This window comes from Pyrus communis, chromosome 15 (genome assembly GCF_963583255.1).
Source record: "Pyrus communis chromosome 15, drPyrComm1.1, whole genome shotgun sequence".
NCBI classification, from domain to species: Eukaryota; Viridiplantae; Streptophyta; class Magnoliopsida; order Rosales; family Rosaceae; genus Pyrus; species Pyrus communis.
This window is the reverse complement of record NC_084817.1, coordinates 9,546,593-9,562,212: the sequence shown is the minus strand read 5'-3', so window position 1 is coordinate 9,562,212 and position 15,620 is coordinate 9,546,593. Positions and strand designations below refer to the sequence as shown.

Sequence of the window (15,620 nt, the reverse complement as noted above, 5' to 3'; positions counted from 1 at the left end):
AAACCATAAACCTAAAAAAATACGAGGGGGCCCGGGGGGGGGGGGGGGGGAGGGGTGAGGAAGGGTTCAACCACTCCTAGTGGATTCGGCTACTAGGGGTAAAAACACCCTAAAAATAAAACTTTATTCTTCCATAAGAGCATATGCCTCCTAAAAATCTGATATCTTTATGGATGTAGTAGCATCTTCGGGATGTTCCACATAAGCAAAGTTAAACTCATGACAGGAATCATAATTGGCAATGGCCTCGGGGGTAGCTTGGCATACGCGTGACCAATGATTATTTGATCCACAGTGGTAGCACATGTCCAGTTCAGTGGAAGCTAATTGAACGGTAGTTTTTCCCTTGTTCTTGAAGTTTGGGGCCTTAGGGGCAAGGGTTTGGCACTTCTGGGTCAAATTTCCTCCATTGGGTAGGCCTTGCCTCTGTGGACCTTGGACCCGTGGGTGGGCTTGTTGCCCATTACCACGGCCATGATGATTCTTTCGTCATTTATGGCTACTAGAATTAGTCGCATGCGCTACAGGCGGAGTGTTCAAGCCAGTAGGTCGAGCTTGATGATTCTTCATCAAAAACTAGTTCTGTTTTTCAGCAAGAAGTAAAACAGAGATCAAATTCAAAAATTTGGTGAACTTTTGTGTATATTGTTGCTGCAGGACAATATTGATGGCAATGAAGGTTGAATAGGTCTTCTCTAGGAGATCCTCATTTGTTAAGTCCACTTTACAGAACTTAAGCACTGATCGGATTCTACAAACTTCATAGTTGTATTCATTCACGGACTTAAAGTCTTGGAAGCATAAATGCTGCTAGTCGTGTCTTGCTTTAGGCAAGTAAAGGTCTTTCTAGTGATCGAAACCATTGGCCATAGCAAGCCAGATGGTGCATGGATCCTCCTCAGCGAGGTACTCGATCTTGAGTGCATCATGGATGTGTTTTCGAATAAAGATCATTGCAATAGCTTTCTCAACTTCGACGACGGGTTCATCGTCGATAGGTTCCTCAATGATGGCTTTAATACCCTTTGTGGTAGGATGAAGCTTCACGCCTTAAACCCACTTCAGGCAATTTCTTCCAGATACTTCCATAGCGGTGAAAGCGAGCTTGTTCAAGTTTGACATGTCCCTAAATCAGAGGGTACAAAAACATGGTTAGTCATATGGAAAGCCATAAACATACATCATTGAACATTAGGGTTCTATAGACATATATTGGTTTAATTTAAACATGAAACCTACATGTTTCATGTGGTAAGTTTTGAATGAAAACTTCAGGATTCAAATGCACTAAATATGAAATTACAGGTTCAATTTAGTTTTATGAATGATTAGTTCATAAAAGAGAGGTTCCTGCAAGAACACAAAATGCAATATGTTGATTGAAGTTTAGTGGATTTGAGTTACTTCGGGAACTCAAGTGTGAGAGCTTCAGGGCAATGAAAAGATGTCAATGGTTCAAAATATAAAAATAAATTATTGAACTGTTAATGTCCAAAAGTGATCATCAGGTCAATAATTTTGGATTAATTATCAAATTAATGGATTGTTGGTCACTTTTAATTAATTTAATAGATCGAAACTAAACAGGGTCGATTGTGGAAGCAAAATACTACAGACGGGTCATATTAGCTTTTGTTGGCGATAAACCAAGTGATAATTAAATTAGAATTAATTAGCGTAAACCAAAGTACCCAAACAAAATATATTTGGCCATGATTTATAACGCGGGGATGCCAAAAATTGGAATTGGGTCAAAAAAATAACGCGGCCAAGGCAAAAGTGGGTTGGCTGCAATGTGGGGATGAGCTCTGCAACACGGCTGCAACCATTGGGTCGTGGAAGGGTTGCATGCTTCTGGGCCGTGTGGTCTAGGTGAGCCTAGCAGCAAAAGTTGCTGGTTTAGGCCAAAAACAAGGCACGGGGTAAGCTCAGCCTAAATCTGGCTTACGGGTTGTAGGGAAGGCCTAGCCGAGGCTGGCTCCTTATTTTTTAGGTCGGGGCAAGTCAAGCCAAGTAGTATAAGTTGCGGGCGAGTGGGCCTAAACTTGGGCAAAGCCTAGCAAGCAATACGGGCTTGCTGCAGGTTTGGGCCAGGGACTTAGGACAAAGCCCAAAAACTCAAAAGTTGCTGGTTTTGGGCTTGGAAGGGTTGCAAACCCATGGTAACCCTTACCAGGCCGAAGCCTGGTGTCTGTGTATGCGCAGCAAAGCTCAAAAGGCTGATGCTATAGTCCAAACGTCACAACGACGTCGTTCTGATAGTGTGCTCCATACGGCTGGGTTGCAGGCCAGCTGTAGTGGTTGCCGGTGGTGTCAGCGGTGGCGAGCCGCAACCATGCTGCATATTTCCCAATCTTTTTTTCGACATCACTAAAGCTTAAAAAACCCTAAATTGCTTCTAATTTATTTATATGCTTTGACTCACAAATTCCACATAGCAAAATAATAATTGCGTAACGCATGAAACACATATATTGACAAATATATGAATCATATACAATATATGTATATATATATATATATATATATATATATATATATATATATATATATTGGAAGGAAAATATAAATATAGGGGCTTCATGCATCATGGGGAGTGTTTTCATGCTTCGTGGACGTTTCAAATATCTTACTTTATTTTAAGCGTACTTGATTGGCAAAAAAAAAAAAAAAAAAATCAAGGCCTTTGCATTTTGTAGAAGAAAGCCTCCTTCTACGATCCTTCAATTCCTTAGCTTCTGACAAGAGTGTGCTGATAACATGTTGTAGGCCTAATTGACTAAACTATTTTAAGGGAATAGAGAGGGGGAGGCCGGCAGCAAAAGAGAGAGAAAAGAGAGATTTAATTGTGAGATGTGTTGTATTTCACCCCATTGTGCCTTTTATTTATAGTAGTAGGATAGGTTAAATCCTCACCCTAATAGGATCACAACTCTAATAGGATAATATCTACTAAATAGAATATTCCAAGATATCCCTAGATACATTAGGATTTACACAATCACATTCCTATTCTAAATATGATTGCAACAAGGAAGAAATAGAAAGGCTGATGAAACTAATTAATTGATTAAAGAGGAAAGTTTATATTTATCCATTTTTATTTCCTAAAAAAAAAAAAAAAAAAAAATTACATTAACCATTTTGAATTTGAGAGAACTGCATGTTCAACATGGACTGTTGCTTGCTACTGAAGAAAATAAGATCAAATCTACAACTACACGCTCAACTACCAAGATATAGTCCTGTTCACTATTCTAAAACTGTCCACCTAGCATCGTATAGGCACTAGGTGGCTGGGCACTTACTGACCCAGACCTGCTTAGGCCTGCTTAGGCGCCCCACTAGACCGTATAGACGCCCCTTACTGACCCAGACCTGCCTATATCGTGGCTCTCATTTTGCATTTTATTTTTTCTATAAATTGTAAGAGACTTGTTGATTACTTAGATTAACACACATTGGATTTTTGTTCCCATTTTTTCACTTTATTCTAATACTTTATTATCTATAAGTTATTCTATTTGCAAATTATGTATTTTTTAAGTATAAACAGCTACTTCTTTATACGATATTATAATAAATTTAGGCTCCGCCAGGCTCTACCTGCCATCTAGGCGCTCCCGTGATCATGTTGACTCTTATCTAATAGATGTTCACCACATTTTTTTAAAAATTTCATCACATGTCTAATAGATGTTTATCACATAGTGTAATTGGCTGTTACCGATTTGGATATCCATCTCCAGTGATAGAGTTTCATGCATGCACGGAAGGAGAAGGAGTAGCTTGCCCTATATTTAGTATAAAGAATAAACCACGAAATCAAGAAATATTGAAATATAAAAAGCTTAGAGAAAAAAATAAAAAAACTAACTACTAAAGAAAACAACCATAAAAGTTCTTGAGACCACTGTCTGGAAACGTTTTCAATATGCAGAAAAGTTCTTGAGATCACCGTCTCGAAGGTACGTATGTACTATATACGCAAGTACGCTACGTGTATGTTACTCCACGCCGTCAAAAATGTTATCCAGTCCTTTTTCAAGCGCTGCCTTATACCCAGAAGTGGTAGCTTCCTTAGCTTTAGATTCTCCACTCAAATCATCCAAAAAGTCGTATCTTGCATTGCTAGCCAGCATGAGGCAAACCAACCACAGTAGGGACGAATTGAGAGATAAAAAAGCTCCTCCGCCAAGAACACCAGTTTTGGCTGTAGGGCAACCACTTGCGCTGCTGAGATTTTGATACATGTTGTTGTTGTGGTGCTGCTGCCCAGAAATCGTTGGCCATAACAATAATGCTGCTGCTAATCCGATTGCACCCCTGTGTTCATATATGATATAACGATCACATGCTCAAATTCGACGAAAATAAAAGGCATGTATTACGTGCTTATTTAAAAGCGCGTAAAGTACTTATTTATTTAGAAATCACGTTTTATTAGGGTTTACGTCAGATGCTACACTCTTTCATTATTTGAAAGCACTCTTTAGTATTTTTACAATTCAAATTATGATTTTTCATTTATGCAGCTTGTAAAAATTTCGCTATGAGTCCTAATAGTTCAATGGTCACAATTTATCCAATGTAATTTACTGAATGTTACAATTTAAAATCAATTAATTAAACACTTTTTGACAAAAATAACACGAGAGGCATGCGAGATGTTTTTACTCCTCCAAAAGCCGAGTTTATCCTCACATATATGACTCTCGCGTTGTTGAAAAAAGTGACTAAAGTAACACTTCACCACATCTACAAGCACTAGAATTATACTATGGCCTTCCTAAAGCCCTTTCAAACAAGGTTTCACTAGTGACGTAAAAGATAAAGAGAGTTGTGAATGACTTACAGAGTGCTGTTGAAGAAAGTAACAAGTAAAGTGCTTTGGAGAAAAGCACTGGATGGAACTGATTTGCCTTTGTAGGGGTAAAATACAGAGAGGAATCCAGTCAAGGAAGATGCCACTAGAAATGCAAAGGACAGATACCCGTAGACAACCGTGGGATTAGACGGGTACTTGCACATCACTACGCCTTTCCGGCCCATTACGGGGATACCAGCTGCAGGCTACAAAACCCCAAAAGGTGTTTGATAAGAATTTAAAAGAAAAAACAAAGAGCAAAAACTTCGTTAAAATTTCTTAATTATTTGGTATCTTTCTTAAATAAAACTAGCAAAGGCCACTACACTATGTGTGAGGAATATAATTTTTATTTTTATTTTTTAAATACTGTTTTTAACTCTTTTTATGGGAGGATTTATTTGTTTTTACCGGGTTAGCACATCCGAAAAAAAAAGGGTTGATAGTTAAGGAGTGAGAAAAAGGAAGAGAGATTGAATTTAGAGGATAGTGATGTATTAAAGGTTATAATTGTAGTTTCATTGATTTTTGGTTGACAAAAAAAATTATATTATTATGTAGTTGATGTTAAGGGGTAGTTTTTGGTTTTTAGGTTTTATTTTTTGTTAAAATGAAATAGTTGCCAAACGATCTCTAAATTTAACATTCATAAAGCAAAAAAATTGGTCCCAAAAATGGTCAAAGAGTTACAGTAATTTAACTTTGGGTTCTGTCGAAAAGTTTATTGGTGATTAAATGGAGTCACTTGGTGTGATACCCCAAGGTTTTTCGTATGTAGTTAGGGTTTTAAAAGCACAATTATTCAGGAACAGTCATTGCTTCATTTCTAACACACTGATAAGGTTTTAATTTAACCACATACTGCTATATGTTAGGTTTTATTTTCTCAATTATCCGATTTGTGACCTATATTCAACAATTGCATAAAACGAAAATAAGTTTATTTCTATTTAATATTGGACAAATCGCAAAACTTATTTTTTTTAAAAAAGTAAAAACATGATGAGATTTCGGTACCTTATGGACTTCAGCGGCAATTCCGAATGCAAACGACACTATACCCAAAACTGCAACAATCAAACCCATCTTTATCATAGTCACTGCCATCGATCCAAGCTTTAAACTTGGTCGCCAAGCTTTATATGTATGGAGTTAATTAATCCCTGCATTAACCAAATTAATATGACTAACTGAATAAAAAGCCATTTGATCTGACTAATAATTCCAATACGTAAAAAAACAAAAGCACTTACTATCTTTCACGCCTGTGATTTGAGAGTTGAATGAGTTTTTATGTAATTTATGGTTCTTGTAGCTTTTATATTAGAGTAAAGAAGTAGTGTTCTTAAAGGAATGTTATAACATTTCGATTGTAAATAGAATTCCATCCTGATTGAGATTTTAGATTAGGCTTAAAATTAGTATTTCTTTTATAAAAACCACTAATTTAATTAAATACAGATGACGTTTTACCATAGTGGGCAAAAATAATCATGCATGTGCATTATTGTTTAAAAATGAATAGTGGGTGAAGTTTGATGAATTTTAGTGTTTAAATAGAATCAACAACACGAGTTTTCAAAAAGGATCAATTTAATGGTCACTCAGTACTATGGTCTAGTTATATTCATCTTCACTTATAAGTGAAAGGTCTTAGGTTCGATTTTCACCAAAGGCGAATTTGAACAACATTGCTGCTAGCCCATTGTGAGTTTTAGTCTATTCCCCCACTCTCTTAGTGTAGATAATATCGTTTGGTAAAAAAAGATGATCAATTTAATTATGTCTTAAAATTTTAGTTACATGCAATCTCTACGGTGTTGGAGGAGAACTTAAGTTCAAATTTTATAATCATTTTGTTTATCAAACGCATATAGATAATTAGGATGGTTTAATGTTTAAATATGTGAATTAAATTTAGGCCTAATTGGATAAATGGTTCTCATGGTGATGTGAGGCTTAGTCCATTCGCCCACCCACGATAATATCGTTTGACAAAAAAATATGATCAATTTAATTATGTCTTAATATTTTAGTTACATGCAGTCTCTACTGTATTGGAGGAGAACTTTGATAGGAGCATATTCATGCGACTTAAATGGCTTGTTCTCGTGCATTTACGTTATGTTTCTCTAGTTATTTTAGTCCTTTATGCTTCTTTTGTGTGTTTTCAGGTTCTAAGGGCAAGGTATGCAAAAGGATGCCTTTTGGAGCCTTTTGGAGCAAATTAGAGATTGGAATGGATATCATATGCTTGGAGCCAAGAGGATGGACGAAATTAAAGACTTGAAGTAGGAAAGTTAAATCCTAAAAGACCTCATGTTTAAGCATCATTGAAGACTCCTACGCATTTTAGAACACAAAAACAACATTCCTTGCAACCTTAGGACATTGTCGTGTGTTTCCTTGTGTCTCCCTTCCTTGCCATGCAAGGAAGGGCTTTGTTCCCTATTTTAAACACTTAAAGCATTCATTTATCATATCATTCACTTATTATAAGCATTCACTTATCATATCATTCACTTATCAAACCATTCACTTATCACTTCCATTCACTTATCACTTATCACTTCCATTCACTTATCACTCACCACATATCATTCATTTATCACTTAACATATCATTCATTTATCACTTAACATATCATACACTTATCATAATCATTCACTTATACACTTATCATAATCATTCACTTATTCTTTCATCATTCAACCACCAATTCAACACATGTATTTCAAACCTTTCAACACCCTTTAATCATCTCCCTTTAAGTTATGATTTTATTTCCTAACCCTACATGCATTATTTATTAGCATCTTCACATGCATTCACACACACTTCACACAAACAAACACTCAAAACCGTGGCCACCTTTGCATTTCAGGATTCCCATTTGCATTTTCAGATTTCCAGCTTTCCCTTTTATTTTCCAGCTTTCATTCTTCATCATTGCAGCCATTCCACATGCAATTCTCCATCATTCCTCCACACAAACACCTTAAACAAATAGCCATATACATCTCCACTCCTCCTATAAATACCCTTGCATTCCCATCATTCAAAACATCTCATTCACAACACAACACACCACAAACACTTCCATTCCTTCTCTTTGCCGTGAGTCCCCTTAGAATCCAAAACCATCTTTCCATTTCCACCACTTCCCAACCCTCCAAACCACTCCTCTACCATTTCCATAATCCCCCAAACCTCACCTTAGACCTTGTGCTACAACAACGAGGAAGATAAGAGGGCCTAAACGTTCATACAATTCAAGTTTGAGTTGTTGGAATGTTTACGTGTTTCTTTGATTTCAAAGTTTAAATTCAATTCTCTTTGTTTTGTACGTATGAGGAATGGAAGAGAAGAGTGCCTAAACGTTCATACAATTCAAGTTTGAGTTGTTGGAATGTTTAGGTGTTTCTTTAATTTCAAAGTTATGAGGAAATAAACCCCCCCTTTAGCTAGGGGGTGATTCGAAATAAATGTTTATACTTGCATTTTGATTTGATTACCTTTCGTTGGAATTTCATAAGTTTTGAATTCAATTTGTTTAACCGTTTGATTGATAACTTATTTATGAATGTTTATTAAGAATGCGCGCTTAATTTTCATGCATAAATATGACGCTAGAATATAAGTGAATTTCACCTAATCGTTATGAACTTATATTCACAAGTAGTGGAGGTTGCTTATAAACAATCGCGTTAAACGAATTCTTGGCATAAGTTTCATGCGTATTCCATAGTAACGAATGCCTCGTCAACACTTATAGTTTTCATAATGCTTAATGATCTTTGATTGTATCTTTATTGTGCTTTTCACGTAAAGGACTTTTGGAGAATGTGGTGAATTGCGTTGCGCTAACCCATCCAATTCATTAACTTAAGGAGAACTTGACGGTTAATTTAAGCGGACCTAATTAACCCGGGGCGTTGAGTTTCATAATTTATCGAAAGACCAACTGAGAATCAATCTTGTATGCAAGTGTAACATGTATGGAGATGAACCCCTTAGCTAGCATTCATCCATAAATTTCATATTTACATTCTGTCTAGTTTATTAACTTGTTTCGTTATTTCAATTTTCGTAAAAACCTCAATCCCCCTTTTGCTTTAATGTTCATTTTAGTTAGAATTCAATTTAGTTTGTGTTTTTAAAGCATTTTGAGTTTTTGGTTTGTCTTAGTGTTTTAAACTTTAATTTTGCATTCTTTGAGTCTAGTTTAGTGTTTTAAACTTTATTTTACGTTTTTGAGTCAGTTTCCAAGAGATTTGCAAGCCCTCCTAATCCCCGGTCTAGAACGATCCCTCACTTATCCATTCTACTACAATTGTCAAACGAGGGTTTAATTTGAGTGTCAAGTAAATCACGCATCAAATTTTGGCGCCGTTGCCGGGGATTAGCAACTTTGCTAATCCCTTAGTTCTTTTCTTTTTTTTTGGTTTAGTTGTTTTCGTTTTAGTTTCTAACTTAGTGTTGTTCTCTTTGTTTGTTGTTACTTTTGATTTTTGATTTAGTTCTCTTTCTTTTTAGGTACTAGAGAAGTAAGATATGGATTTTGCTAGCATTCAAGCTCAATTGGCAAATCTTACTTCTAAATTGTCGCCGTATGCCGAAAGGACCACAATGCAGAGTGTCCCTACATTTGGTGCTTCATATAGGCAAGGATTTCAAGCCAATCAATGTCCACAAAGAGATTGGAGGGATCATTCAAACTCTATATGGTGGGAAGATCAACAAGTTCAACGTGAAGCATATTGGCAACCATATGAGGAGTTCTATTCAAGACCTATGCAGCCACCACAACTTCATATGCAATATGCTCAATTAAATTCAAGTTCGCCAGTAGATTATATTCAAATTCTTAATGAAATAAATTCTTTGGCGCAGGGGTCACAAAATCAAGCCAAGGAGGCTCAACAAGAAGCATATTGGCAACCATATGAGGAGTTCAATACAACACCTATGCAGCCACCACAACCTCCCCCACAACAATTCCAATCAAGTTCAAGTATGTCCATGGATAATGATAAAAAATTTCAATTACTAACCTCTTTGACGCAGGACGAACAAAATCAAGACAAGAAGTTGGGTAAATTGGACGAGCAATTTGGGCAGATTATGGAGTTCATGAAACAAATTCAAGAGCAAAGTGAACTTTCCAACTCAACTATTGAAAACTCGAAGGAAGATTTTGAAATCCATAATGCTATCACTTTGGGAAGTGCTATGGAGGTTGGAGCTGACCTAAAAATGTCCAAACATAGCCTAGAAGTGGATGAAGAGCTGCTAATTGAGGAGGAGGAAGAAGACATGCACACGGCAAGGGTAGAACAACCCTTGCCGCAGCCCCCTAAGCCCTCTAAACCACCCACCACCAGTAAGGACGTCCCAATTTCATGTTATTTTGATGTTATTCCACCCAATGTCCCTTTTCCTAGCAGGTTTTTGATTCCCAACCAAGAAGAGAGTAAAAAGGACATCGTGGAAGCCTTCCCAAAGGTGCAAAATGCTATTCAAATTCTTGGTGCAACACAGCAAGTTTTAGATGGTGTTGAATTCTTCAAAGGACTTTGTACACCAAGAAGAATGATTCAAGAGAAGGTAGTGGCTGGAGAAGATGTAGAAGGCATCAAAGAGGACAAATTTGAAACCACAATTCCCAAGGAAGTTGGATTTTATGACACGGGACAAGTCATAACTTTCGAAGGGGTGTTTATTCTGGAGTTCATTTTGGAGCACACAGGTAAGCCGCCTCCCCGAATTTCAATTTTCTTTTATACTAACATGTGGTTAATGATTCAGGCACCCAAAATGGAATTTAAACTATTACCGGATCATTTCAAGTATCACCGCCCATTCAAAGATAAATTCCATGCCGTTTGATTTTATTTATGTTAATAAAAAAAAAAAAAAAAAAAAAAAAAAATTTGAAAGAAAGATACTAAACATGGAGAAAGGTGGAGCTTCACAAAGGTTGTTTACGTGAAGCCCCACTACGAGGCGCAGAAGCGGAAGGCGCAGAAGCGGGAGGCATAGAAGCGGGAGGCATCGGAGCGGAAGCCATCGGAGCGGGAGGCATCGGAGCTAGAGCATTCCAGGCCTCAATACTTGGCCAAGCGCTGGATGACCCAGGAAAAAGGTGCCTCTGGAGATAAGACGCAAGCCTTTGACGGTCACTGTGAATTCGACCCTCAGATTCTTGCAGCTCATCAAGCTTCCTCTTCATCCCCGACGAATAGTTATTTGCAAGCACATGCAAACTTCTATTCTCGTACTTAAGCTGCTGGATCTCTTGCTTAAGTCTTTCCACCTCTGCCATCAACGATTCCACCTGACGGGAGCGGGCAAGCAGGCGTAGGCCCATGTTGGACACAGAGCTCGCACACTGAACACTAAGTGCGAGGGACTCTTGAACGGCCAACTCATCGGACCGTCCTGACAGCAGCCTACTATCTTTTGGAGTGAGGAGGTTTTTAGCTACTATTGTAGCTGTTGTGGCGTCCTGCATCACAGAGTCTTCACCTGAAAGAGGACCGTTAGAAGATAAAAAAGAAGGGCGCCATACATTACCTTGACGGGGCGCAACCGGATCACTGCTGAGACTCAAATCTAAGCTAAGGTTCGATGAGTTTGCCATTTTTTTCAAAAGTGTTCAAAGAGAAGGGGTGGATGGAGTTAAAAATTTCACAAAGGGCCGGAGTCGAGTTTCAGGAATGGGAAATCTTCAGAGTGTGTATATTGGCGGTGATCGATAGCTCTATAAAATGCCAAGACGACGCGTCCACCGATTCAAAGAGCCGGAATTTCCGGCGTAATTTAGGCGACGCGTTCTCGGCTTTTCAAAAGACGCGTTCAACTTTGGCAAAAGATTTCTGACAAAGCTGAAAACACGTGGAGGCCATCATCGCAACTACACATCTTTAGCCGACAAGCGCAAAGTTCGGCGACGCTTTCTCTGCTTTTCAGAAAACGCGTGCAGCTTTGTCAAAAGGAGCCGCATCTGCACTACCACGTGTCGTTCAGAAAGCGAAGGGGCGTCGTTCAGAAATCGAAGGGGCGCCTGCTCAGAAATCGAAGAGGCGTATTCAAAGATCGAAGAGGCGCCACTATTTCAAAAAGCCGGAATTGCGGGATCAAAACGTTTGTCGACAAGGGTAAAAAGTACCACCACTTGATATTATCTCTATATATGTCGACCTTCGTCTTTTATGGCAGGGCAAACCTGAAGAAAATGCCCAACTCTCCCTCACCTCTGAGGGCGCACTCCCAGCAAGGCCTTTCAAAATACTCAATTCTTTCTTCTTCCCCAAAGATGATACCAGATGCCTGGAGTACATATGACCCAGGAGGAAACGGCGGATTGAAGCATGTGCTGATTCATCCACCGCTTCTTCAAAGCAAAGGTATCTCATATCATCAAGGTCAAAAGCAAAAGTATCTCATATCATGCTCTTTCCCTGTCTTTTTCTTTGTCCTTGTTCTTACTCGCATGGCAAAGTAAAAGAAGCAATCAGCCGGCACTTGGAGTCAATCTTCCGATCTGGAGCCAACTGCCTGGAATCTATTCCTGATTGCTTACCTAGCGTTGCTCTCGAGTAGTCATCTTCAACGGTTGATACACTTCCGGAGAAGGGACCACTTCTGCAAAGGGGAGCGAGTAAGGCAAGTGAAAATGATACATTGAAGCATGTGGAGACAAACATAGGCTGAGTTATCCTCCAACCCTTTTCAATACGAATTGGAAAGATTGAACAAAGAAACAGACCAAAAGGGTAAGCTCAGACCTTCGGGGGAGACCAAAAGAACCATCCTGCTGCCCAGTTCAAGAAGTAGCACAAAGGAAAATCAACAATGGGCAGAAACCAGTTCAAGAGTAAGCCTGTGGAATCATCAAGATCAAGCCTCAATGCAATCAACAAAGAGAAGAGGGAATTTACACTCCATAACCAGATTTGCGTCCCTAAACTCTTCTCTTTGTTAATTACATTCTGCCATGTTTAGTATGTTTAGTTGTTGTTTGTGTGATTACTTATGTTTTGTGTGAATCTATGCTTAAAACATTGAGGACAATGTTTGATTTAAATGTGGGGGGGTAACTAATGTTGTTAATGCAAATTCGTGGGATTTTATCACCCATAACTTCAAATGTTGTTCCTTGCTGTTTTAAGGTGTTTTTAAGTTGTTTTAGAGTGTTTTAGTATGTTTTGTTTTTATAACTCCGAAAAGCACATAAAAATTTGAAAAATTGTTTTGAAAAGCCTAAAAAGAGTGTTTTGAGTCGTTTTTGTGAGTTTGTGTCTTAGGGTACCTTCCAACACAATGATAAGGATTTGGTTTGTAATTGCATGACTGTTAAAAAGAGTTATAAACATAGAGAAAAGTTTGATTTACTCTTGGTTTATGCTTAGTTATGGTTATAATGTATGACTTCACATGCAATCATAAAAGAAAAATTCGTTTTTGTAACATGCTTGAAGGAAGGAACTCAAACAAACGCTACAACCCTGTGAGACTCGAGCCATTACCTTCTTTGGAGAGTTATTTTCTGTGATTCTTTGTTTTCTAAAGTTGTTGAATGATCTCATTATTCCTTACTTGGTTGCTACTTAGAATGCAATTGTATCATGATAGAACTAAATGCTAGAACTTATATCCGTTTCATTCAAAGCATGATATTGAGTTGCATAACATATATCAAGATGAAGTTGTGTAGTTGCCACCATAGCCAAATAGCCTTACTTCCCATATTTCGTATATATTGTAAGTCTTAACACCGTTGAGCCTCGTTTAACCTATTTTCTTTGCTAACCATATCACCCCTTACCTAGCCTAGATTAGGACCATCCGTACCCTTGTTCTTAAAAGATAGTGAGCATGACTTAAATGAATTCCTTTTGAGTACATTTTGCAAGAAAATGAGTGTGGGGGAGTAAAAGTTTGTTCTTAAGTTTGTATGTTTTGAGAGTCAAAAGAAAAGAAGAAAAAAAAAAATTTGTGAAAAACATATGAAAAAGAAAAAAGAGAAAAGAAAGAAAGAAAAAAAAAAAAAAAAAAAAAAAAGAGCTTGTTCCCCCTTGTTGTTCAAAAGTTGAGTTTTCATTCAAAAGTGAATTCTACGTTAATTCAAATGCTTTGCTCGCTATTTCTTTGAGAACCTTTGTTTTCCATATACCTTCTTTGTTAGCCAAACACCTTTAGCCCCGTTACACCCCTTTGACTTCTATCTTGATCGTTATGTGTTCAATAATGTGGAGTTTGAAATTGATATGAGCTTATGGAATCACTGGTTCTCATTCTAAGTAGTAGCATTCCATTCATGAGATCATATTCATGTCATTATCGTAAATCCAGAAAATGCTTTCCTTGTTATAACATATGTGAGTGTTCGTCTACATGTTTACATCAATCTTCTCACATATAACTAGTGTAGGGTGTGTAGTCAGAAAATCTGTGTGAAAAACGAGTGCATATCTTGTAAGGATTTGAGCAATTTCTCTAAGGCATGTTACTACATTCAAAACATGGTTTTAAATGCTTAATTGTGAACTAGTATATGGTGACTATGATTAAGAATGTACTTAAGTGTGAAGATGACTAAAATCTGTGGGAATGATGATTTTTAACGTGTCATGTGCATTGGAAATCCCTAAGACGGTTGTTGGAAGGTTTAGGTTGTGTTTTACTTGTTTTGTTTCGTTTGGTTTTGTTTTGTTTTTCTTTCTGTTTTGCTCGAGGACTAGCAAAAGATAAGTGTGGGGGTATTTGATAGGAGCATATTCATGCGACTTAAATGGCTTGTTCTCGTGCATTTACGTTATGTTTCTCTAGTTATTTTAGTCCTTTATGCTTCTTTTGTGTGTTTTCAGGTTCTAAGGGCAAGGTATGCAAAAGGATGCCTTTTGGAGCATTTTGGAGCAAATTAGAGATTGGAATGGATATCATATGCTTGGAGCCAAGAGGATGGACGAAATTAAAGACTTGAAGTAGGAAAGTTAAATCCTAAAAGACCTCATGTTTAAGCATCATTGAAGACTCCTACGCATTTTAGAACACAAAAACAACATTCCTTGCAACCTTAGGACATTGTCGTGTGTTTCCTTGTGTCTCCCTTCCTTGCCATGCAAGGAAGGGCTTTGTTCCCTATTTTAAACACTTAAAGCATTCATTTATCATATCATTCACTTATTATAAGCATTCACTTATCATATCATTCACTTATCAAACCATTCACTTATCACTTCCATTCACTTATCACTTATCACTTCCATTCACTTATCACTCACCACATATCATTCATTTATCACTTAACATATCATTCATTTATCACTTAACATATCATACACTTATCATAATCATTCACTTATACACTTATCATAATCATTCACTTATTCTTTCATCATTCAACCACCAATTCAACACATGTATTTCAAACCTTTCAACACCCTTTAATCATCTCCCTTTAAGTTATGATTTTATTTCCTAACCCTACATGCATTATTTATTAGCATCTTCACATGCATTCACACACACTTCACACAAACAAACACTCAAAACCGTGGCCACCTTTGCATTTCAGGATTCCCATTTGCATTTTCAGATTTCCAGCTTTCCCTTTTATTTTCCAGCTTTCATTCTTCATCATTGCAGCCATTCCACATGCAATTCTCCATCATTCCTCCACACAAACACCTTAAACAAATAGCCATATACATCTCCACTCCTCCTATAAATACCCTTGCATTCCCAT

At 37.5% G+C, this 15,620-nt stretch overlaps 1 protein-coding gene across 1 annotated transcript; it reads right to left on the bottom strand.

The window, feature by feature from the left end:
• Positions 1-4,007: 4,007 nt before the first annotated feature.
• On the bottom strand, positions 4,008-5,974 carry LOC137717028 (uncharacterized). The gene is made up of 3 exons (XM_068456347.1): positions 5,885-5,974; positions 4,856-5,073; positions 4,008-4,326 (listed from the first exon to the last, which is right to left on the bottom strand). The coding sequence occupies exons 1-3, from the start codon at positions 5,972-5,974 to the stop codon at positions 4,008-4,010; spliced, it is 627 nt and encodes a 208-aa protein (XP_068312448.1).
• Positions 5,975-15,620: the final 9,646 nt, after the last annotated feature.